Raw genomic sequence first — 27,564 nt, forward strand, 5'->3', positions numbered from 1 at the left:
AGGCTCCCTGCTGAGCAGAGAGCCCGATGCGGGACTCGATCCCAGGACCCTGAGATCATGACCTGAGCTGAAGGCAGCGGCTTAACCCACTGAACGGGCTTCAGTCTTTTAAATGAAATTCCCTTTTGTAAAGCTAAGGATCAAACCATTTTACAACATCAGACTTGTCCAGAACTCAACAATCAGCATAACTAGTTCTGAAGTGTCCGCAGGTATGACAAGAGTTGAGAAACCTTCTTACCATTCCTTATTTGCAAATGTCATATAACTGACAATACCCAGTGGCAGCAATGAACAATGTGTCAGTTTCTATTGACAAAATATAAAACATCAGATGCTTTTGCTCTTTGTTTTTATGTACTTTGTCTAAATATATAGTTGCTACTTATTCACAAAAATATCCAGTTTCTTGTTCTGATAATGTTTAAATATATATCCTGCTCATCTTTGCTTAAAATATGTGGTTTCTTTTGAAATATTGACCCAATATTGGGCAAGTACTGTTTCTAATTAATATTTTTCCTTAATCTAACGTTTCAGTGAACTTCACACATGGCATTATCTAGAAATATAGTTGCAGAGTATACAGCAATTTTGTAAGGATTGAAGTAAATTAAAAATCACTGGATCAAAGGAAATGCACTGCATCGTAGCTAGCAGCATCAAGAAATTCTGAATGATACGTCAAAACAGGAAGATTTATTTCAGACCACAAGGAGACGATGAATGATGCTATGACCTCTGGGACAACCAATGTAATTTGGAACATTAATAATAAATTCATAAAGAGAAAAACCATAAAGGAAAGAAACCCATAAACAGAAAAGATGTCAGCACTAAACTTCAGAAGATAATTACATGCGTCTGTCTGCTGAGGGTTTAGGGAGCACTTAACCAAAGGCATCCACTTCCTGCAAGTCCCCGGTCCCCTGTATTGGCAGAGCCTAGACAGTTGATCAAGGCAAAGAGGCCATCACAGCCCATGTGTGTACTCCGGGACACTTACGGAAGCTGCCATGGGCCTTTTTTGGTAACTAACAAGGGTGATAGGTGTTATGTCATTTGAGCAGAGTGAAAACAAGCTTATGATTGTAATTAAGGAAAAATATTTCTTCACCTTTCCATAACTTTCATAGATGGTGGCTGCTGAAGGAAGGAGAAGGCAAGACCCCAATTAGTGAGAAAATGTTTATTTGATGGTATTGTAATTATTATCTGTGTTCATTAACCACAATTTGGCCAACAAATATATAAAGTGGGGTGGATGTATTTCAAATTGTTTACAAATAAAGATAGTTATAAATTTTGCATAATTCTGCACCAGAAGAGGGGCAGAATTAAAGAATATCTTTCCTAGAATTTATGTATTTCTCTGCTCTTCTTCTTCTTCTTTTTAAAAGATTTGATTTATTTGACAGAGAGAGTGATCACAAGTAGGCAGAGAGGCAGGCAGAGAGAGAGTGGGAAGCAGACTCCCTGCCGATCAGTGAGCCAGACATGGAGCTTGATTCTAGGATACTGAGATCATGACCTAAGCTGAAGGCAGAGGCTTAACCCACTGAGCCACACAGGTGCCACTCCCTTTTTTTTTTTCTTTTTTTTAAAGTTAGCTCTACACCCAGCATGGAGCCCATGGGGCGTGAACTCATGACCCTGATGTCAAGACCCAGAGATCAAGACCTGAGTTGCGATCAAGAGTTGAACACTTCACCTACTGAAGCACCCAGGCGCCCCTCCCTACTCTTCTTACATATATTCTACTTTGTCAATAAAATTCACTTAAAGTACCTACAGGTCATTATTTGTAAATGGGAAAAGTTTGTGGAAAAATTATGGCCAAGATAGAACCATGCTATGGATCTTGCACTAGGACTAGTACAGTGGACAAGAGAAAGAAGTACACTTAGGTGAACGACAAAACACACACATAAACAGGTGGGGCGGGGAGTGGGCACAGATTAATTATATTTAATAATTCTCCAACTGTGAAGGAGGACAATATCTATACATAATGTCTCTATATACTTTTGATTTGTGTAAATATAACATGAAGTTACTAAGACCATCATCATGGCCATCTTCGTATTGCAGGGAATGTCACTTCACATTTCCACATCAACAACTTTTAATGGAAGCAGAATGCTGATTTTCATTCCCCTGCCTGTGATTTATTTGAGAGCTGTTTCAGCTATTTTGTGTGTGTGTGTGTGTGTGTGTGTGTGTGTGTGTGTGTGTGTGTATAGGAAAGTCCTTTAAAATATAACTCTCAAAAGGGAAGAGAGGAAAAATGAAATGTGGGTTGGGCAAGATTATATTAAATAAGCACTATAGTGTTCAACTCTTGATCGCAACTCAGGTCTTGATCTCTGGGTCTTGACATCAGGGTCATGAGTTCACGCCCCATGGGCTCCATGCTGTGTGTAGAGCTAACTTTAAAAAAAAGAAAAAAAAAAAAGGGAGTGGCACCTGTGTGGCTCAGTGGGTTAAGCCTCTGCCTTCAGCTTAGGTCATGATCTCAGTATCCTAGAATCAAGCTCCATGTCTGGCTCACTGATCGGCAGGGAGTCTGCTTCCCACTCTCTCTCTGCCTGCCTCTCTGCCTACTTGTGATCACTCTCTCTGTCAAATATCATAAATGTGCATTTAAAAATACCTCTGTATTAGCAAAAAATGTCCCCAAACCAGGGTTTTCTGCTGAGCTAACTTCATAATATTGATTTTTGTAAATGCTAGGATAAAAAATAAAAACAAAATCACATATGAAAAATTCTACCCATGCATTAAAAAATGTATGCAATAAATTAAATATAAATTCTACCTTAGGGTTCTGGTGGGAAATCATTTTAGCTTTGCTCTCATGATTTATGGATTTCCCTAGAATTCTTTTCATGAAATTATATTCTTTTATTAGATGGTTGATAATTTATTCTTTTTCTATGTATATAGGGCAGCAATAATTTAGTAAGACTGACTTAATTAGATCATCATAACCCATCGATCTTTGCAACAATAGATTATGATTTAGATATTCTGTCCCTCCTCTCAGGAACATTGGGTCATATCAAGTATTCTTTGTAGAAACTGGAGCTCGTGTGAGCAGATCTTAAGACTGAGTTACTTGGAGATATACAAAGTTTGTCCTGCAGTCATTTAGTTTTTTTACATAAAACAAAGGAGAAGAAAAAAAATTCTTACAGTAGAAAGAATTACTTTGTGACCATGCTATGAAGTAACATGAAACTCAGTATCATTACAGCCAGTAAAAAAGTTCTTCAAAACATACCTTAAAATAAAACTAGAATAAGAAACAATCCATTAATTTGATTTTATAAAACTGTTTTTATATAAATAGCACAGTCATGAAGTTGATGGATTTAGGACATAATTTAAGATTTCAAAGCAATTTGCTTCCTGATTATTAATCTAGTTGTAGGTGCACACAAAAATACATTTGAAAATTTAATGAAATATGAAAAAGTTCCATGAGCCTGGCTGCATTCTTTGGTTTCTGGGAAAGAAAGGCAAACTAAAAGCCATACCAAAGTATACCACCAAAATGAATTATATCATTAGAGAGTGATTGGCAGAAAAAGCACAAATGTAACTGAGTCTAAAATGATCAATTAAGGGGTGCCTGGGTGGCTTAGTTGGTTAAGCGTCTGCCCCAGCTCAGCTCATGATCCCAGGGTCCTGGGATGGAGCACATTGGGCTCCCTGCTCTGTGGGAAGCCTGCTTCTCCCTCTCCTACTCCCCCTGCTTGTGTTCCCTCTCTCGCTTCGTCTCTGTCAAATAAATAAATAAAATCTTTTTAAAAATTTAAAAAATAAAATGATTAAGAAATCAACTTTTTAAAATTTTAAGGGCAGGTAATAAAGTACATTCTTAATACTAAAAACATGGCTTAAAAAGGTCTAGAGTAATACAGACATTTTAGTATTTATCCCACTTTATGAACTGAAATAGAGAGTTTTCAGAGCTTTTCAATCTTAGATTTTCCATTTCTACCATCCATCTATGAAACAATTAGGCTAATTATTCTTTCATATATAATAATGTGTTGGGCTATGTTCTGTGTATGTGTGGGGGTTTATGAGTGCTCTAATAAGAGCAAGTTTTGTTGTTGGAAATGTTATTAAGGCTTAGATTAGGTGCAAATGCAAACATGATAGTTGAGGTAATCATGTTTGGTTACCTTATACATGACAAAATGCATTTATCATAAATAAGTCTTAGGTTTATTCTTTGAAAATTTTAGAAATATGAAAATAACTCCATACATAATTTTAGGACAATATTGTTTTCTTCAAAATCTGAGCTAAATGAGGCTGAAAAGCTCTCACTTCCTTTTATAACAACAAAAATAATAGAACAAACCTGGGTCATTTCTACTTTCCAAAGTGAGAGAGCTTGAAGTGATATGGAAAAACTTCTAGAAACTGTAGTATATTGACCTATCTTTTTTTTTTAATTTTTACTGACCTATCTTAAGGCAGTCTCATACTTGATAGTCATCCAAATTTGTATCTGTGCCTAAAGTTCAGAACTTGAGGGTAACTGAAAACACCTGGGTATGAAATACATCCTGTTTTCCAAAATCCAAACAAAAATGTGGCCCTAATGACAGGCTATTCAAGGAGAAATTCAGAAGGGGATGGAACCCGAGAGATCAGCTTACTTAAACTTTCCATATAGAGATGAGAAATGGAAATCTAGAGGAGTAAACAAACAGATTGGGTAAGGTGACAGAATTATTGGTGCCAGGACCGAAAACTCAGGATTCCTGACTCCCAGAGTTCAGCTTTGCCTCCATTCACTAAATAGGTCATATTTTGTTTTTTTCCCTTCATGCTTCCTTTCATAATGGTAAATTTTGAAAACAAAATGTCTAATATCAAAATAATACATTATTGTTATTATCATAGTATCATCATTTGTACAACTTTTGGGTACAGGGCACATTTCTATTCAATCAAGAAATGTACTTATTCACACTAATGACAAACTATAATGCTAGAGCAGGTTTGGGTAAATTATAATATTAATATAAATGTTTGTTCCTATTAATAATTCTGAAGTGACACATATAGACATTGGACATTATATAATTAAATTCCTTGGGTGGTAATAAAATGGATAAAAGATGACAGCTTGATGATATCTGAAAAGGGCCTTTCTTGAGACTTAAATATATGATTTTCAACCTTCTTTTATACTTAAACTTACATGAAACCATCTAAAAATGAGTGGAAAGGCAAACAATGCTGTTTTCAAATGTTAAGGAAAATGAAAGTTGCATTATTGGTTTGTAAAATGTAAAAAACTAAATTTTAACCAAGTGCATTTCACCAATAGGTAAATGATGTAATGCCATGAATAGTGAGAATTATTTTTATATATTTGATAGGAAAAACTTTAAGCTCTAGTGTAGTTGTTATTTCTCTAACATATAAAAACAGAAAACAGTAGAGGTAAATTTCATCCAGTGTTTGATGCTACTCTGAAGAACATTAAGCTTTTTAGTTAAAGGCAAACACTTTTCAAAGTTAACCTCATTAAGAGTATTTAGCAGATTTCGGAATCCAATTCAATTTTGGTGACTCTAGAGAAAATAGTAAGCAATGACATAATCTGATTATATGATTCCCCCTTTTTAAAATAACGAAATATGAACATACCATCTTCATCAGTTTGAATAATCGTCTCTTCACTCTCCTTCCTGCCTTCTGGATTGGTTAGGATCATCTTGAGGCTGACATTTGTATAAGGTGGCAGATGGTTCACAACATGCTGAGGAGCTTTGGGGTCCATGTCCAAACAGTCTGCCTTGCTCTCGTTGTGACCACGGAAGTAATGGTAGCAGATAGTGACATTAAAAGTGTGGCAACGAGTAATGTTATAACCCAAAGATTCCCAGTCCACAGCGATGCGTCTTGCCTGTATCTCAGCAATCTTTAACGTCTTTGGAGTTCGCATAGGTTCTGAAAAATAAATCAAAGATGCAGATGGCTGTCAACTTCACAATGAATAATCTAGGTAAAATCAAACACTGAGCATGACATAGCAGATGTACACCTAGGAAAACGCAGAAATCATCTTTTATTCTCATTTTATTTACTCATCATCTTATTTCTGAAGGTTTTGGTCAGGGGCTATGATTTACTAATGGGAAAAGAAATGGAAAATGTTAACAATTCACAGTACTCAGGAACATGGCGGAAAGACAAAACCCTGAAAATGTGGCCATAATGCTTTTATAGTTGTTGTTGTTACCGCCCAATTCCCCATCTCTCTTTTCTCTTGTCGTTACTCAGCAAGTCAATTAGCTAATACATCATAATGGATAAGAGTCAACACGTTCTGCTCTATGATTTGTCATGTCACCAGTTATGGTGTATACTAATTAGTCTAATTGTAATACTAAACTACCATTTACCAAAAAGTGACACAGATATTAATTTAGATTTATTATTTCAGTAATGATGTTGTTCATCAAAGCAGAAAAATATCTGAGAAAAATTATTTGCAAGAACACATGTGGATATTTGCATTGTCATCGATCCTTCTTGATCTCTTTCTGTCTTTTTCTAGGAAACACTCAGGTCTGACAGTCCATTCACTGTCACCCAAACCAAACTGGGAGGTGAATTTCCATTCAACTGGAAAATGCTGGCAGAACTAAACATTCTGAAGACTGGAGTCCATCCATCACCGCTTCCCAAGTGTATTCTTTCCTCATGCAAGACTAACTTTAATTGTCTAACTTAATCAAAATAATTACTCTATGAAAGTCATGGCCATGGCAAAGTCTACACAGTAAACAAACCAAAACACAGCTAAGCTTTCATACTCTGATTGAACAAAGAGATTAAAATCAAGGCCTAGGTCAAAGCCATCTTGGAACCTCCCTTAACTCACTCACTAAGAACAGTCAATGCCCTTCCTAACTGGGAGTCAGTAGACAAAAAAGAAGGAAAATAAATAATACAAAAAACCCAATTTGAGTGTTTTTATAAATTTTCATTTTTGAGACTAAAATCTCAGTTCTGTAAAAATCATCAGCATGGCACACAGATGGCAAGCCCAAACGGGGATTCTAGTTCAATGCATTATATGTGCTGTCTGAAATACACTCTGGTGCCCATTTAAAACCTCAAAACTACAAAAATACATACATATACATGCAAATTAATCCATGGTAGAATCCAATGCTTGGGTTTTAAATGCTCTGTGCCAGCCTTCTGATTATTCACAGTATCCAATCCCCTTATTTTATCACTTTTGTTTTATGTGGTTTACATTAAGCATTATAAGTAGGTTGGAAGAAAGATGTGGCCTTCTAATCATTAAAACAAAACAAAACAAAACAAAAAAACAAAAAAAACCCTCTTTATATGTCTAGCTCTATGCTCACATTTCCCCACCAGGCATGGGAGTGAGGTCATGACACAAACTTCAGGCTACAGTTTAGTGAAAACACATTCTTTGGCACCACTGACCACCAAGATGACGGGCAGTTATAGGTAGCATCATCTTAAATTCCCAGATAAACTAATTTTACTGCCTAACAGCAGCAATCTGATAGAATTTAGAGGTCAAGTTCAGGTTAGACCATCCATTGTGACAAAAGTCTAGAATAAGAAAGTAAGATTGGGGCACCTGGGTGGCTCAGTGGGTTAAGCCTCTGTCTTCGGCTCAGGTCATGATCTCAGGGTCCTGGGACGGAGCCCCACATTGGGCTCTCTGCTCAGCAGGGAGCCTCTCTTGCTTCCCCCTCTCTCGCTGCCTGCCTCTCTGCCTACTTGTGATATTTCTCTCTCTTTCTCTCTCCCTCTCTCTCTCTCTCTGTCAAATAAATAAATAAATAAATAAAAATCTTTAAAAAAGAAAAAAAAAAGAAAGTAAGATTTCTCCCTAAAATACTTGGAGTATATGAATAAAAATTTCCCATAAAATGATGAGCACAAACACCAGTAAATATTTACTCCTCTGTTTTAGTTTTAGTTGTTTTTTTTTTAAATATCTAGTATTTAGGTACTTGAAAACACCGTATTTTAAATTTGAAATTTACCCCTTTTATAAATTTCTCTTTCCTTTTTTTAAATTTCTCTATTTCCAAATGATCACTCTCTTTCATCCATCTTTTCATTTTATCCTACTATTCAATTTACACTTACCTGCATTCTAACACAATTTTAAAAGCATAAGAAAAGCATAAAAAAGTGAAGAAGATACAAATAAATGGAAAGAAATTCTATGCTCATGAATTAGAAGAATCAATATTGTTAAAATGTCCATACTACCCAAGGCAATCTACAGATGAAATGCAACATCTACCAAATTTCAGGTGTGGATTCCTGGGTGACTCAGTTCTTTAAGCATCTGACTCTTGGTTTTGGCTTAGGTCATGATCTCAGGGTCATGAGATCAATTCCTTCATCTGCTGGAGATTCTTTCTCTCTTTCTCCCTCTGTCCCTCCCCACTTCTCTCTCTCACATACTCTCTATATATAAATGAATCTTTTAAAAAATATTCCAAGGCAGGGGCACCTGGGTGGCTCAATGGGTTGAGGCCTCTGCCTTCGGCTCAGGTCATGATCCCAGGGTCCTAGGATCGAGCCCCGCATCGAGCTCTCTGCTCAGCAGAGAGCCTGCTTTCCTCTGCCTGTTTCTCTGCCTACTTGTGATCTCTGTCAAATAAATAAATAAAAATCTTAAAAAAAAAATTCCAAATTCCAAGACATTTTTGAAAGAAATAGTACAAACAATCCTAATATTTGTGTGGAATCATTAAAGACCCTGAACAGTCAAAGCAATCTTCAGAATGAAGAACCAAGGCTAGAGGCATCACACTCCCTGATTTCAAATTACATTACAAAGCTACAGTTATTAAAACAGTATTATATTGACACAAAAACAGACACATAGATCAGTGGAACAGAGGGAATTATTTACAACAAAGGAGCCAAGATTATACAATGGGGGAGAGAACAGTCTCTTTAATAAAAGGTGTTGGGAAAGCTGGACAGCCACACAAAAAGAATGAAACTAGACCACTATTTTCAACTATATACAAAAATTAACTCAAAATATATTAGACTTCAATGTAAGACCTGAAACCATAAAACTCCTAGAAGAAAACATAGGCAGTAAACGCCTTGATACAGGTCTTGGTGATGGTTTTTTGAATCTGACACAAAAGAAGTAAAAGCAAGATAAACAAGAAACAGAGAAAGATAAAAAACAGAGAGTGGAACTGTATCATACTAAACAAAATACTTCTACATAGCAAAGGAAATCTTCAACAATACAAAAAGACAACCTACTCAATGTTAGGAAATATATATACCTCATATATCTGATAAGGGGCTAATAACCAAAATATATAAAGAACTCATACAACTTAATAGCAAAAAGCAAAACAAACAAACAAACCAAAAAAAAAAAAAAAACTAATTAAAAAATGGGCAGCAGATCTGAATACACATTTGTCCAAAGATGACATATAGATTGCCAATGAATACATGAAAAGATGTTCAACATCATTAATAACTAGAGAAATGTACACAAAAACAAAAACAGAAGTGTTGGCAAAGATGTGGAGAAAAGACAGCCCTTGAGCACTATTGTTGGGAATGTAAACTGATGTGATCACTATAGAAAACGGAATGGAGGTTTCTCACAAAACTAAAAAATAGAATTACTCTATGATTCAGCATTTCTACTTTTGGGTATTTATACAAATAAAATAAAACACTAACTTGGAAGATATATGTAACCCTATATTTACTGCACATTATTTATAAAAGCAAGATATGGAAACAAAGTGTGCATGTGTCTGTACATTTGAAAACAGTGAAATATTATTCAGCCATAATAATAATGAAATCTTGCCATTTGTGGTAGCATGAATGGGCCTCAAGGGTATCATGCTAAGTGAAATGCCAGGCAGAAAAAGACAAATACCATACGATTTCTCTTATATGGGGAATCTAAAACAATAAAAAAAATAGAAAAGAAAGAAAAATGAATGAAGTTCATAGATGCAGAGAATAGACTGATGTTTGCTACAAGTAGGAGTATGGGAGAAGAAGGGATTATAAATTTATAAAAAATAAGAAGTAAATTAAAAAATGTAACTGTGTTAGAAATGTATGACATTACTTCATTGAAGAAAGTGGGGGAAAATTACTTAAGTAAATTAGGAAATGAGTAGAGACAATGAGACAAGAAACCAACAAAAAAACCAAAACCAGCTGATATTCCTAGTAATAATCTAAAGTTTACAGATGACTTTAGGGGGCAGTCATCATAGTGATACCATGGTTCTGAACAGCAAATGTAGAGGTCTGTTCAAAGAAAACGAAAACCTGTCAGAAAACCTGTCACGCCTGTCACAAGGGCTAAAATCAAAAACACAAGAAACAACCCAGGTTGGTGTGAGGATGCAGAGAAAAAGGAAACATCTTGCGCTGTTGGTGGGAATGCAAACTGGTGCAGCCACTGTGGAAAACAGTATGGAGGGTCCTCAAAAGATTAAAAATAGAACTACCCTACAATGCATCAATTGCACCACTAGGTATTTACCCAAAGATTACAAAAATACTAATTTGAAGTAATACATGCAACCTGATGTTTACAGCAGCACCTATAATAGCCAAATTATGGAAACAGCCCACACCCCATCAACTGCTGAGTGGATAAAGAAGATGTAGTGTGTATATATATGTATATGTACGGAATTGTTCATTATTAAGAAATAATGAAATCTGGGTAGTTCAGTGGATTAACCATCTGCTTTTAGCTCAAGTCTTGATCCCAGGATCCTGGGACTGAGTCCCACATCGGGCTCCCTGCTCAGTGGGAAGTCTGCTCCTCTCTCTCCGCCTGCTGCTCCCCCTGTTTTGTGGGATCTCTCTCTCTTTGACAAATAAATAAATAAAATATTTTTTAAAAATACACTGGAATTAATGTTAAAAAGGGAAATAATAAAATCTTGCCATTTGCAACAAGAGGGATAGAGGTAGGGAGTATAATGCTAAGCAAACTAAGTCAGAGAAAGACAAATATCATATGATCTCACTCATATGGGAAATTTAAGAAACAAATGAGCAAAAGGAAAAATAAAAGAAAGAGACACAAACCAGGAAGCAGACTCTTATCCACAGAGAACAAACTGATGATTACCAGAAGAAAGGTGGGTCGGGGGATGGGGGAAATAGAGGATAGGGATTAAAGAGTACACTTATCATGATTAAAAAAAAAGAAAAAAACTAGAAAAAATAATAAATTAAAAAATAAAGTAGACATGTGAACATGAAAAAAGTAGAAATGAAAAGTAGTAAGGAAAAAGGAAACTATTTAACACTTTCTGGACTGAGAACCTTAAGAAGTAAATCTTAAATCTTCTTGTTATATTACTGACTATACATTTCAACATTTTCTCCTAAGCTAATCCTAAGATAATCAGAGAATTAATTTTCCTAAATAAATTATAGAAATAAGGAGAAATGTTCTTCTATCTTTTTATATCAAATTTCCTTTTGCATTCTGGCTTCCTCTATAAAACCCCTTTATAGAGCACTGAAAACAGGGAATGTATGTGCTATTTAATTCTGCTGTAGTTGAATTGCTATTGGAACTGCTTGAAGGAGTTCTGAATAGCCCTAGAGCTAAGGCAAAGTATGCACAAACTTGACATTTCTTTAGGTCTGGAAGAATAAGTCCAGATGCAAATGTATCCACATGGAGGGACTCAATGTCAAAAGCAGAAGCTACTTGGCAAGAAAAAAAAAAAGCAAAAATGAACTATTAGGACTTCATCAAGATAAAATGCTTCTGCACAGCAAAGAAAATAATCGACAAACTAAAACGCAGTGTATCGAATAGTAGAAGATAGTTTCAAATGACATATCTGATAGAGGGTCAGTATCCATAATCTACAAAGAACTCATCAAACTCTATACCAAAAAAACTCCAAATAATCAAGTTAAGAAATGCCAGAAGACATGAATAGATATTTTTCCAAAGAAGAATGTCCAAGTGGCTAACCGACACATGAAAGGAGGTTCAACATCACTCGGCATCAGGGAAACACGAATCAAAACCACAATGAGACACCATCTCACACTAGTCGGAATGGCTAAAATTAACAAGTCAGGAAACAATAGATGTTGGCAAGGATGTGGAGAAGGAGAACCCTCTTGCACTGTTGGTGGGAATGCAAACTGGTGCACTCTGGAAAACAGTGTGGAGGTTCTTCAAAAAGTTAAAACTAGAACTACCCTTTGATCCAGTAATTGCACTATTAGGTATTTACCCAAAGGATACAAAAATAGAGATTTGAAGGGAAGCATGTACCCCAATATTTATAGCAGCATTATAAATGATAGCCAAATTATGGAAAGAGCCCAAATAACCATTGACTGATGAGTGGATAAAGATGTGTGTGTGTGTGTGTGTGTGTGTGTATGTATACACGTTTATATGGATCTACAATGGAATATTACTTGGCCATAAAAAATAATGAAATCTTAGCATATCATGCTAAGCAAAGTAAGTCAGTCAGAGAAAGACAAATACTATATGATTCCACTCATATGTGGAATTTAAGATACAAAAAAAGATGAACAAATAGGAAGGGGGAGGGAAGAGATGGAAACAAACCAAAAGAGACTCTTAAAGACAGACAATAAACTGAGGGTTGATGGGGGGAAAGGGCTACATGGGTGATAGGTATTAAATAAGGTACTTGTTATGATGAGCACTGGGTGCTGTATGTTAGTGATGAACCACTAAATTCTACTCCTGAAATCAGTATTACACTATATACTAACTAGAATTTAAATTAAAAGTTGAAGAAAGAAAAAAAAAAAAAAACCAGCAGAAGCAACTCACTACACTTTACTTTCTTAATCTCATATTCAATAAATAAATACATAGATAGATAAATGCTCACAGCTTATACACTGGAGAAAAAACAGCTCTACATCCTCAATTCTTTGAGGATATTTAGTATTTATATGAATTGGCAAAAATTCTATCTATTATGTAGTACGTAAAAAAATACCAAGGGTTCAAATCTAACAGTAAGCATTTTGTTTTGGTGTATTAAGTGCTGCTCACTTTGACCCTCATATAAGTCAAATTTTTAAAATTCTCATTTAAAATTAGGGGAGGGTAGCTTTATAAACCTATACATTTGTGAAATAAACCACTACCATAATTTCAGTAGTATTTTATTAACTGGTATACAAAAACTAAAAGAGTTGTGGAAAGAAATAGTTTTCCAAGAGGCAGAGATTCACTCTACTAGGTCAATATAGTGTTTTTAAATCTGTATTTTTTCACAGTTGCTTAATAAGTGCTGCAGACTGCACTGTTATTACTAAAATAGTGACTTTTAATATAATTTTACTTTGACCTAGTGTAATATTCAGAAACACACATTCAACAAAGTAAACACACACAGAACACAAAACTCAATTATTTTGAGCTCTATGGCATCTGTAATAACTCAGAAGACATCTCTGTCTAATTACATTTTCTCATAATTGGCATGTGCCCTTTATTCCCCAGTTTTCATTGAGATGGGACTTTTTCAGCTACACACACACATATTTGTGCATGTACATGTTTATACATATACTGTACATACGATGGGCACTCTACTATACCATTCCTCCTAATTCTGCTAGGTCTGAAGGGGGGGGCTGACTACATACAGATGAATTTTTATATTAGAGTATAAATAACAGAGACTCAAGACTGTTCTACTACTATGACATTAATTCAGAGAAAATTCTATCAAAGAATTCAACAATAAAATTATCTTAAGTCTTCACAATGATCCATTAGTCTTGTGACTTACCAATAACTTCTTTTTATTTCTGAGATATGAATACATGAAATTTTTCATTTTCTAAATTGAAATCAATAGTCATAGAATAACCTGAGGTAGAAGGATATTGCTGAAAACTCACCATATTATATATAAGCTGGGTACAAGTGCTGTTTTGAGGACTAAATAATTGAAAGAAATGGCCTAGCACGGTGAATGGCACATAGGGGCATCACAGGAAATACCACCTATAACAACAACATAAGTAACCACAATGATGAAAAAACAATGGAGTTCGCATTCATTAATGCCGTCAAGCATTCCGAAATTTATCAAATGTTCTTTCTTCCCAATTTTTTACTTTCCATTTTTAAATCTGTATTAGGTATTCCCATACACGTGATTTTATAAAACAGTTCTCTTTCCTTCTCTCTCTTTTACATTTCTAGTAAAAGAAATTTGGGACAGAAACAAGAAATTGAAGAAAGTTGTGGAGCAAAATTTTGGCAGAAACTTGGGAAGAAATATAGTAATGGAGTAACCTTCATGCAGCAAAGGATATTAAAATATTTTGTATAAGTCATTCACCTGTTATGAAATAAAAACAGATTGCCTCTTACATAAAGTTGATGATATTAGGTACTGTGGAGCATGTTAAAGTGAAAGAAACAGTAATGGGCCTCAAGGAGCTCACCGTGTATTTAGCAAAGATGTTAGCTAAGAAAAAAAGATAAAGAATTAAAACAGTATGATATAAATGGTATATGAATAGAATAAAATACTACAGGAATTCAAAAGGGAGAAAGAACTTCCTTCTGTCAAATGGAGGAGACATCTGGCAGCATTAGATTTCTATGGATAAGACAAGATGATCCATAGACATAGTTTGGGTAAATAATACAAAAGGAAAGGGAAACAAAATGCAAATCCTGTTTGGTTGCTGAACAAGTTATCTAGTAGGTGACTATGTAGGAAAAACTGATTGGGAAAAGATTGGGAATATGTTGGATGGCATGGTAAGAGATTACACTTGATCGAAAAGGTTATGGAGATGGGGTGCCTGGGTGGCTCAGTGGGTTAAAGCCTCTGCCTTCAGCTTGGATCATGATCCCAAGGTACTGGGATCCAGCCCTGCATGGGGCTCCCTGCTGGGCGGGGAGCCTGCTTCCCCCCCACCCCTCCGCCGCCTATCTGCCTACTTGTGATCTGTCAAATATATAAATAAAGTCTTTAAAAGGAAATAAAATAAAAGGCTACGGAGAGTCACTGAGTGGCAGAAAATTGATATAATGAATTAATTTCTTCAGAAAACTTAATTTGGAGGTCATATCAAGTGCAGGACTGGTAGAGAAATCCAAAGATTGCAGTGTGTTAGGGGAGACTAAAGGGCTAAGAAGTAGTGTGACTTCAGCAGGGATAGAGGTAACTTTGGGTTGGAAATTGGTGAGCCATGAACAGTTCAAAGTTAAGTTGGTAAAAAAAAAAAAAGAAAAACAAAAAGAAGTCAAACTCTCTAGATCATTCTACTTTTTGAAATCTGTGTTCAGTATATACACTAATCCAACTCTTTACCCTAAGTCATCAGTCAGGGCGGGTTCAGACTGGGTGAAATCTGTGACATAAGGACTGAGGACACCAGCAGTGGAATTAAAAGGTTGGTTGGTGGGCGCCTGGGTGGCTCAGTGGGGTAAAGCCTCTGCCTTCAGCTCAGGTCATGATCCCAGGGTTCTGGGATCGAGTCCCATATCGGGCTCTCCGCTCAGCGGGGAGCCTGCTTCCTCCTCTCTCCTCTGCCTGCCTCTCTGCCTACTTGTGATCTCTGTCTGTCAAATAAATAAATAAAATCTTTAAAAAAAAAAAAAAAAGGTTGGTTGGTTTGTTTATGAGAGAATGCATGAACATGTGGGGGGAGGGGCAGAGAGGGAGGGAGAAAGAGAGGGTATCTTAAGCAGGCTCCATGCCCAGCACAGAGCCCAACACAGGCTCGATCTCACGACCTTACAATCATGACCTGAGCCAAAAAAAATCAAGAGTCAGAAGCTTAATTGACTGAGCCACCTAGGTGCCCCTGGAATTAAAAGGGTTATAAGGTAAGGCCATTTGTGATATACTTGGAAAACAGGGTTGGGGGAGTTTACATTAAGAAGCAGGTAAAGAAATTGGAACTTCAAGCAAAATCTACTCCTTTCCCATTCTATTCTTTAGCTGATGAATCTCAACTCCTTTTATTAACTGCCCTGTGGACAAATATGCAACCACATTGGCATCGAGTCCTCTTCCATTCATTCATTTCCAATAAATCCTAGGAAGATATGAGAAATGTCAGTTTTATTAGATTTTCTTTGTTTTCCCTGCCAAATGTTCATCAGCCAATTTTACTAACTTTTCCCATTCCTTTTTCCCTCATATTGCTCACCTACTTCTTAGTTGTTACAGTGAAAGTGGCCACATAAAATCAAGAAAAAATAAAGACAGGGCAGAAAATTCACATATCAAATCTATAGCCAGGATTATACAATTAGCAAGTAAACAAAAAAGTTCACATATCATTGCCCTTACTTAAATTCTAAACAGATCAAGCCTGGGCTTTATGTCTGTAACAATTTTTGTGTCAAATATTTAACCCAACTTGATAGGATAATATGAAGAATTCCTTAATAATTCTCTAAAGGTTAAGAAAAATAAAGGCAATGAACAGAAAGAACATGTTGACTTTGAGTCACCTCTCAACAGCAAGATGATTTAATAAGTGGTTCTAGATAATAGATAAAAGGGAATTCAATTTTTTTTTGGTACTTGCTAAACAACACGTGACATGACAGGTCAATATCCATGTCCTTTTGTAGTGATAATCTCTAGTTATTCTGAAAGAGTTGTGAAAACAGAAGCTTTAGCAGCTACAAGAGAATCAAGAGCAAAGATCATCTTTCCCTAGAATCAGTTTTTAATGATAAAACTTATTATCCAGCTGTCAGTCAGAGAAAAATAGAAGATGTCCCAAAGCTCATGCCAAGGGGAAAAAAAAAAAAAAAAAAAAAGATCTTGTCAAAGATGTACACAAACTAAGAACATTAAAGCGTTAACAGGGAGCTTCCGTGCTCCTGGCTGCCTTTCCATCAGAAATCCTCGAAGCTGACTGCAAAGCACAATTTTCATTCCATTTATCAACACAAATACAAGGAAAGTGAATTTCCTGACTGCCAGGGAAAATATTTGTTAGTGTAAAGTAAAAAAAATAATTGAGATGAAATTTCTGAACAAAGGTGAACGAAAAGAAAATAAAAAGGAAGAAAACACTGGCATACCTTGGGGGAGGAAAAACTTAAGGACTTTGGAAGAGACTGTCTTTACTTTTCCCTACTGATGCTTTATATTTTTATTCTTTACCTTGTGCTAAGGATTGAGGATAATCAAGGTTTTGCATTGCACATCTTTTCAATCTCACAGCATCATTAGTCTTGCCAAAAAGATTTCATCTCTGCTCCCATGGGTCAAATCGAGTTAATGATAAGTTGGCGAGATGACTTGATTAGTACGGTAACATGAGGGAGCCTCAGGTCCAGGAATAATCACAAACCAACTGTCAGCTCTTCTGGCTTTCTGGCTGTGTTGTTAAAATGACAAGCTTGGACTCAGGGGAAATAGAATGACAGGGTGTATGGCTCACTCAGCCCTCCTGCAGAGTCACAGAAATATTTACCCAGCACCATCAGAATAGTACTAAGCACATCATCAAATTAAACCAAAACATGTCATTTTCACTGCTTTCGAGAGTCTGACTGAAGTTTATTAGATAATTCTAATAGCCTTAACATTTGCATGTTCTCTAAAATAATATTAAGGAAAGCATCTGATTTTTAGAGAATAGGAATACCAAACTGACTAAGAAAAAAGACAAAGATAATTCTTTTTCCAATAGATAAATCTTATCATGAACCCTTGTTCCAGAACAGGAGCAGTTGAAAATTTGGGGATTCTTTAATGCTTTTTTTCTCTTAAATGTTTATGTGATAATATTAGACTGTATTGGAAGAAATGAAATTACCATCAACGAATCCACTTCATTTCATCTCTGATATTGGATATTCTACTTATGTGTTATAAACTAAATAAAATTTTAAAAAAAAGTCTCAATAGATACCTGCCTATACTTGAGTAAAGCACAAAGTAGAAAAAAGAAAAGGCATTTTCTTAATTTATGGAAGAAAAAAAGAAAAATCAACTCCTACTTTAAAAACAACTTTATCTTTCACAAAAATATTTAGCAATAGCATTAATCAAACACAAGAGGTAGAGTGATTTTTATATAACCCTAAAAAAACACAATATGGAAATATAATATGTAGTATAAAAAATAAAATGGCTTTAGAGGAGTTGTATATAGTGATGGCAAAATTCTGAAGATGATTTTCAATGCCCTTTTTTATACCTAAAAGGAGATAAACGACATAGTCCTTAGGTTGTCCGAAAACATGAGGTAAGTATTTTGTATACCAAGCCTGCTGGCTGGCCCATGGTATGTGCTTGGAAATTTTATTTTCTGAACAGTAAAGCAAATCATTTTAATATATTTTTAATGTTAAAAACCTAAGGAAAATAAAAGCTAAGAACTCAATTCTGTGTAGTAGTTACAATGCAGGTTCCAATTCTTAACTTCTTGTAGTCACACTATTTGCCCATGTGACTTTGCTGCCACTGAGGAAGTGGGGTCTCTCTCTCTCCACCCTTTGGTTTGGGGCTTGCCTTACGACTCACTTTGGGCACAGAATGAGGCGAATGTGATGGCAGGGGGGTTCTCAGCCTGTATCTCAAAAAGTCCTGTGAGCACCTGTTGGTTCTTAACCTCCACCATCACTTTTAGAATAAGAGATATAGGTAGAGCAGAGCCTCATTGCCCTAGCTGTAGTCCAGAGGCTGGTCTAGATCAGCCAACAGCCATTTAACCAGCAGATCAGCAAGACAGCTGTCAGCAGCCGTCAGAGGCTCCCAGCCTTCCATGCCAGTGTGTGAGCAGCACAGGCTTGCTCTGTGCCACTGATGAGACTCTGTGGTTAGCTGAGGTTCAGCATTTGGCTGTAATTTCTATTCCTTTTCTTTCTACTTGGTAAATCACCTTAATACTTGTGTGAAGATTACGTCCATGATCTCTCCACTGAACAGTACTTTACAAATTTTATTGCTCCACAATGGGTTGTGCTGAGCCACTACAAGCTTATTTAGTATTCCTTTTGTAAGTGCTTGCCATATGCAGATAGTACGGTATATAATATAGGTTTCAAAAATTACTTTAAATGAATTTGTTTTTGTCTTCATTTGCTGTATGCACTTTGAGGATAGGTTCATTTGTTCACTATGCTCCCACAGATACTCATATATAGAATGTTGGACCAATAATTCTGAGTGAGACACACCAGTACTTTAGTCTAAGCCATTATAACTGAGCCAGTCAACTTCTGGTTCCCTACTCCATCATCATGATGTAAAATTTATTAATATTGCTTAGTTTTTCATATCTATATGACTTTGTAGGTACATATAAATGTGAATCTGTAATATATTTTAATTTTTGTTTTTCTGAATGGATAGGTCTGACAGGAAAAAAAAAATGCATTGACATGTATATTTTTATCCCAACATTTCTGACACTGCTCCGATGCAGAAATAGTACGTTTTCCTCAATTACATAATTCCATTGTAAACATCTTACATCTGTCCTTGAATGTGTCATTCAATTCAAACTAGAAGCCTTACTATGAAGAATATTAGTTAGTGAAATGTTAAGAGGGTCCATTTTAACAATAATGACATTATAATGATTTGCCAAGTATGTATGGACCATTTTGCTCTTTACAAAGACCATGATTTTTACTGTGTCAACTTGGGTCCTTCTTTCATTCCTTCTGCAAACATAGCCAATAGACTAATTTGCTTTTGATCCCAATTCTGAAGAAGAGAAAACTTCTAAATTATATGTAAAAAGCGACAGTACACAAATTTCCAAAGTGATAATGGCTATTGACACACTTTAACACATCATTTGATTTTAAAATTCAAGTGTCTGGTAACATGCTTGCTTCAGGGGAATAGAAAGACAGATAAGGACTGCAGGGGTGATGATTATTTGTCCATTTCCTTTTCTGAAGCCACCATTTATCCCATGCTTTCATGCATGATTAACAGCTTGCAGAGCCTTCACTTGTAATCAATAGTTGTGAAGTTTTATATTAGGTGCAGAGATTAGACAGCCTTGATTATAAATTTTATCGATTTGTACAGCTTAGCTGCAGAAATCCCTGTACATTTTTCAGAGATTAAATTAAAAGGAGATATATGGCCTACACACACTAGAAATGCCAGTGCGATTATAAGGTGTGACCTCTTTATACTCATTCCTCTAGATGAATAAAACCTACCTAGTGCACTAAAACATGAATCAGCATGTCAACGAGCATCAAGCTGAGATAGTAAACACAGTGAAAATGTGACAAAAAGAATTACAAAACTGCAAAGAAACCTGCCTAACACTATAATTAATATAGGAGACTTGCAAGAATTAATTGCTTCAGCTCATTTGTAAATTAGAAAATTGACAGAGATAAGAAAATGAATTCCTTAACTTCTACCTGGAAAATCTGAGACTGTATTAAAACCGAAGATTTATGATCTCTTAAGATAAAGGAACCAGGGCAATTTTTTTTTTTAATTACTAGAAAAAAAAATATGGTCATTTTAAAGTTTGTGAATAATCTAACAACTGTAAAATTCATAACCAGGTCAGCTTTATGAATATTTCCACCTTTAAAACTTTTAAAGCACTGTTTATTTTATGTCCATTATTTTAAAGTCTGAAAATGTCCAGGAAAAAACTAATAAACATCTTTACACTCCATAAATACGGGGGGGGGGAGAGCTAATATTTTCCAACTTCAAAACCTAATTTTACTTTTTTAATGTTCTATTATGGATTTTCTATTATGTCCTATTATAGCCTTCTTCTCTTGTGAAATATCTTTTATTATACTAATTGATTTTGTCCCCGGATCTGCATTAAGTCCCATATATGATGACATAGAAGGCAGAAATATGTTATAGGTGATTCATCTTGACATGCATTCTGAAGCACTCATTTCCTTACCTTTGGAAACTTATTCAAAAATTAGGCTTAGAGCTTGGACTGAGCCTTGAGCCAGTCTATAGGGTTAGACAAATATTCTAGTGTGTTTTATATTGGCCTTAAAAAAAAATGAAATCCCCTTAAATCATCTAAGTAAAAAAGCACCCTATTTATCATTAAATACTTTATGCAAAATATTCGATGAAGAGGTTTTCTGTTAAAAGTTACTAACATTTTCAAATGATTTCACAGAACAACACAAAATGGTGACAACATATGGAAATGAAGACCAAGAACATTGCTTTCCTTTGTTCCTAATAACTAGTACTAGTAAGGCTACATTTTAAAGTATTATGTAGAAGCTCCTAATTTCTAGATAGTCACAGAAGAAACAGTAAAAGTACAAAAGCACTAAGAAATTATTTTGTTTGTTCTTAGTAGCCTTGAAAACTTTTGGTTCCTCTACAAAAATCTTAACAATATTATTGACTCTTCTGATCCTCACTTAGCCCCTAATCAGTAACCCAATCTATTTATTGCACCATTTCATAAGATCTATGGCATTTCTCTGTCCCTCTCTTTAATCCAGGGCCTAATCCTCTCTCACCTAAACTACTGGAAATTCTTGCTACTCCCAACACTCCCCAGTGCTTTCTTCACCCAGACCTTCCAAAACGCAGTTCTGATGACATAACTTGGTTATTCAAAACACTGTGGAAAATTTCCTAGGTTAAACAAATAAGTTAAACAAACAAACAATACCTCCTAGAAACCAAGGATCTCCAAATACAATTTTATCTCATATACTTCTCCCAATGCCCTATACTCCAGCCAGTCTACTCAACTGATACTAAAGCTAATGTGAACTGCCCAACATACATACGATTGTTCATTTCATTCCATCTACTTACAGTATCTTCCTCCTGTAGATCTCCCTATGGAATCTTGAATGCCCTGTTAAAAATACACTATTTTCCCAGTGCAAGCCTGCCCCAGGATACCTTACAAAGTAATAAGTGATCTTTAATTCTCAAAGGCTTTATCTGTACTTCTATTAAGGCATTTAATGCATAATATCTTCCAATCAGTGTGTTCAGGTCTCCTGTAAACTTGAAACCAGAAACTATGCCCTATATAGACAGACATAAGCAGAACATGTAAAATGGGCCTTGAGGAAATAGTGCTAAATAAATACATGTTTAAATAATCAGAAACTATGTTTTAAATATTTTTAAAACAAAGCATAAACTACAATGCCAATTTTCACTAGAACAACTAACTTTAACAAATATTTAGCGAGTAAATACCTATGAGCCAGACCAATTCTGTAGGATATAAAAATATGTAAGATATGATCTCTTTCCTTGCAAAACTCACAGTGAGGTGAAAGAACAGGCACACATACAGGTAAATTGCACCTTAATGTGGTAAAATTAAAGCATACTGGACCAAAGAGGTTAATGAAATTTTATTGATGACAGGAACAGTAAGTTGTTTCACTGTAAGAATAACAGTCAAGCTCTTTTGTGAAGGCTGAGGGGGTGTTTTCATTGCGGAGGGAGTGAATATGAAGAACCTCCATAAAGAATAAGTTTGCAGGGAATCCTCACTGCATGATGGACAGCAAAGGAACATTTCCACTCTAGTATATCACTGTACTTCTCTATCACTGTATTATTCGTTCTTACCAGGAGGAGCAAAGCCTGTATGGTGAAGGCAAACACTTCTGGATAAACTTCCAAAAGTGTTGGTAAACACTTCTAGGTAAACTCCTGGGACCCAGCAGTCCAGGGAAACAACCAGCACCCACCCACCCCCACAAGCATCCCCTCTTCCCTAATCAGGCCCACCTTAGAGAAACCTATGGCTTCATTATAATACCTTTACACTGTGGTTTTGATCCCCACCTTGTGGGAGATGGCTGCCATGACAGTTCCAACAAGAACCAAACTGGGCCCCAAACTCCCCCTACCCACAGGTAGAAGGCTTCCCTTAGATGACTGGAGGCAAACTCCCTCAGAGCCCCACAACCTGTGCAAACAGAAAAAAACAAGACAGCTTTGACCCCAGCACAGCCACTTCGCCAGACCTGCCCACTTCCCACTTTCCCATTACACTTTCCTTTCCACCACCAAATGCTTGCTTGCTTAAGAGCTTGGCTCTGAATTTTTCTTGGCCCAACTCAGGAACTGAAGCCAGAAAACAGGACCCACTGCTAACAACCCTACGCCCAACCTCAGGTCTTGTGGCCTCAGACCCACTATTCTCTGTCTAATCTACTCTTTGGACTCTATTCAAATAAGCCAAGCACATTGTTGCCTCTTGCAGGGGCTTTACACTTCCTCTTCTCTGGGTCTACAACGTTCTTCTCCAGAATAGCCACTTGTGTCACTCACAGCTTTACTTAAATGTCACCTTCTTCGTGAACTTTTCCTTAACCATCTTTTTAAAAATCCGAGATCCACCAATGCTTCATTTATCTCCCTACACTTACTGCCATCTAATATCATTAATAATTTATGTTTTTAATCTTTATTATTTCCAAGCTCCCCATACTAAAATGCCTGTTACAAAATCACTATTCAATAAATATTTGGGTTGATGAATGAATGAATGGATGAACATATAAATTAAATGGATTTAATGCAGTCAGTAAGTTCCTGGAACATAATAAATGAGCTATAAATTTTTGCTGATTGAAGGTTACTTTAATAACAGAAAAGCCACCATTAAAATTCTATGTCTGAATTTAGTTGTAAAGTGAAATTTAAACTACTGACCATATGTATTCTCTGGAAATAGCATTAACATATTTAATGCTTAAGAAGCAAAGTAACTATTTCAATTTGAATAACAAAAATGTCAAATTACTGGGAGAAATCAACTGACAGGAGGGGTAAGGTTATTGCAGAAACTTTGAAAAACCCAAGGTGGAAAATCTTTGACAGAAGGAAGTGTACACTTAATGTTGGAAATTTGACAAGTGCTTAACAAATTTTATCTATCAAGAATATTGGGCTAGTATAATGATATTCATTTTGAACCCCTTTTATTGTTTTCTGATCTTTTAAGTATTTTTTCTTATTTTCCCAACTAGAGAGCAAGTTTCTCCAGGGCAAGCAACATAGTTATTACTTCACTTATTTCTTATTCAGGGCTAAGCATAGAGTAAGAAAGCAATGAATATATTAACTTCAAACAATTTTACACTAAAGGAGTTGTTATGAAATCTAAGGACTTTGAACATTAAAAAACAAAATAATCCTCATCAAGACAGAGGAAAAAAAATATTCTTGAAGCCAATGGATGTTATTTTTCAAAGCACAGGAAGAATAAACTTTTGGTATCTTAGATGATTTGATATTCCAACTTAAAATTCAGATGTTCTCTCTGAGTTTAATTTATAAACAATTTATTGTATTTTAGGTTACACTATAGAACAGATGGTATCATTAAAAGCATATTAAACATCTTTTTCACTCACATGGAGACCTAAAGAATTAGTTCTTTAATTAGAACCTGCATCTGTACTGTTTATGTGGATTTACTGTCACTCATGCTCTGTGATTCCTGCGGTCAAGAACCTTTGGGCACTGCTTTTATTTATAGTAGCCTGTTTCATTGGTTTAGAACAAGTTTCACAGGAATATTGCCTAGCCTCTATGCTTCTACACATGTTCTATTAACTAAGTTACTAAATGTAGCCACAATAGGAGAATCAAGACTTCTATTTGTGAGCCCATGTATGAGTACATAATACATTAAAGGGCATGAGCTATGGACTGAGACTTCCAGATACCCTTTTGTTTCTTTTTTTAAGATTTTATTTATTTATTTGATTAAGAGAGAGACAGCTCACAAGCAGGGGGAGCGGCAGACAGAGGGAGGGAGCAGCTGAGCAGGGAGCCTAACGAGGGGCTTGATCCCAGGACCCCAGGATCATGAGCTTAAGGCAGATACTTAACCAACAGATTCACCCAGGTTCCATGACTTCCAGTTACTTAAGTGTAAGTTACTTAACATCCACCTGCATTATTCCTAGCTCAGTGAAAAGGAAAAGATGGTATCTTCCTCAAAGTACTGTGGTAAGGATTAAATAAGATGCTACACGTGAAGTGCTTAGAAAAATACTTGGCACATTGTATGAATGGAATGTGGCTTTTAGTTTTATTATAATTCTGTATTAGGGGTCTAATAACATTATCACTTACAAGAATAAAATCCTGAAGGTGGGGGTGCCTGAGTGGTGCAGTCAGTTAAGTGCCTGACTCTTGGTTTCGGCTCAGATCATGATCTCAAGGTTGTGAGATCAAGCCCCACGTCAGCTCCAAGCTCAGTATGGAGTCTGCTTGAGTTTCTCTCTCCCTCTCCCTTTGCCTCCCCCCAGTTCCACCTCCACTCTCTAATTAACTAAATCTTTAAAAAAAAAAATCCTTAAGTTTTCTGGGAAAAGGTTGTTTTTTATTTATCTTCCAAACTGGATTACATGTTACCTGTGGCTATTTAACTCATCTTCTACCCCCCATATAGAAAATAAAAGCATTCATTTATAATTTCCAAAATGCAGAGTTAAATAATTTTTGAAAAAAAAAAAAAGTATGTTTCTGAATTACTTTCCCTGTTTTCAGGTCCTTGAAGAAAATGTGTGTAAAGCACTAGGGAAAACATCTAACCCGAAATAAAAACAGTTCCCAAATCTAACAGAAACCTAACAAATAGAAAACTTTAAAAAGAATAGATAATGCTGCTAAACATAAAGTTTTCCTGTTAAACTGAATCCCTTGAGCCCACCCAGTCGTTTTCATATGTGAATGCAAACTTTTTCTCTGCAAGTGAAGTCTTTAATATATCATTAAACACTAATACTGAAAATTTCAAAAATTCTTGTTTTGAATGTAAAGGGTTTTGTTGCTTATTTATCTTCCACATGAATGGTTGCTCAAGGACATTTCCAGCAACCAAATGTCATGATCAAACTGTAACTATTTATAATATTCTAATTTACTCTAATGCTTTCTTGGAACATTCTGGTATGACTTTTAAAATGTAAAAAGAGTATCTGATAAGCACAAACCATCTGAGCAATTAGTAAAAGGTACCTTACTATGAACTCTTCAAAACTGGGTTTAATTTAAAGAAATAGCCAAGTAATTAGTTTTTGATTTTTCTGAAATTGTAATGATTTTTCTTGAATGAGGACTGTATATCCAGTCATGTACTAATAAATTCTCATAAATAAACTAAATTTAAAAATTCAAATATTATACTTCCACAATTAAGGTTACTTATACACTTATACTTCACTAGCACATGGGATTTTTGCTTGCTTGTTTTTTTAAAAAAATACGTAGTAAGTGGAAGGCCTTAAAAAAATCATTAAAATGTACTCAGCAACTGAGGTATAGTTGTTTCATCTCATTTCTCTTTCTTCTATATGCTCTGAGGATGCATTTTTGTACGTATTTTCTAAAGTATAACTCATTTGTCCAGTTCATCAAGGAATGAAGTACATCAGAAATACATGTTTTAAAAATATTTTGTTACATTTTACTTTATTATTATAATCATTTAGGGAATTATAATTATTTAAGGAATCCTTTTTCAAAAATATCATTTGTACTTTCCTGACACCTTAAAAACAGTCTATTGAAAATATTAACTAAAACAATGATTCAAGCTCATCATCATGGCTGTGGCTTTTAATCTTACTCGCCCGGTAAAATACTGTCTAATTCAAATGCTTTTTAGACTCTTAGAATGCATTCTCTCTTCCAAGGGGACTGTGCATTTCACAAAGATAAAAATCATGCCATTCTTTTCATTCATCACGGATTTAAGCACAATGTCACATAGTAAATGCTCACTTAAAACTCACCTACCAATTGAAGAATTACTTCACTAGTTTTCACTAAATGAACATATTAAATTTGTTTCCTTTAAAGACAATCATCTCATCTTTCTGATGTTCCTTGGGTGAGCAGAAGCATGTATTAGGTCCTCTAGCCCAAAGGAGTACAATGCACAAAGTGATAGGGGAATAAATGGTATTTATTCTATTGATGTCTTTAAAAACTAGTTATGTCCAAGTTTTTTTCTTTTTTGTTATGTCCAAGTTTAAAAAAAAACCCAATGATGTTTATAACTAACTATAAACAAATTATAAATCATCAGTTATTTTATCAAAACCTGAAAAAAAGGGGAAGTGTTCATCGTATGTCATTTTACACGCATCACAGCTCCTTTAAAAATATAATGGAGGGGGCGCCTGGGTGGCTCAGTGGGTTAAAGCCTCTGCCTTCGGCTCAGGTCATGATCCCAGAGTCCTGGGATGGAGCCCTGCATCTGGCTCTCTGCTCAGCGGGGAGCCTGCTTCCCTTCCTCTCTCTCTGCCTGCCTCTCTGCCTACTTGTGATCTCTGTCTGTCAAATAAATAAATAAAATCTTAAAAAAAAAAATATATATATATATATATAAAATGAGGGGCGCCTGGGTGGCTCAGCGGGTTAAAGACTCTGCCTTCAGCTCAGGTCATGATCCCAGGGTCCTGGGATCAAGCCCCGCGTCGGGCTCTCTGCTTCCCCCTCTCTCTCTGCCTTCTTCTCTGCCTACTTG

At 35.6% G+C, this 27,564-nt stretch overlaps 1 protein-coding gene across 5 annotated transcripts in view; it reads right to left on the minus strand.

Annotated features, from left to right (window-relative positions):
- PTPRK (protein tyrosine phosphatase receptor type K) overlaps nt 1-27,564 on the minus strand; it is a 554,520-nt gene that overhangs the window by 113,702 nt on the left and 413,254 nt on the right. For all 5 annotated transcript variants that reach the window (XM_059400696.1, XM_059400693.1, XM_059400695.1 and 2 more), the window contains exon 8: nt 5,677-5,979. In XM_059400696.1, the coding sequence (XP_059256679.1) occupies nt 5,677-5,979 (303 nt within the window). The remainder of the gene's footprint in view (nt 1-5,676; nt 5,980-27,564) is intronic.

This window comes from Mustela nigripes, chromosome 5, assembly GCF_022355385.1.
Source record: "Mustela nigripes isolate SB6536 chromosome 5, MUSNIG.SB6536, whole genome shotgun sequence".
Classification (NCBI taxonomy): Eukaryota; Metazoa; Chordata; class Mammalia; order Carnivora; family Mustelidae; genus Mustela; species Mustela nigripes.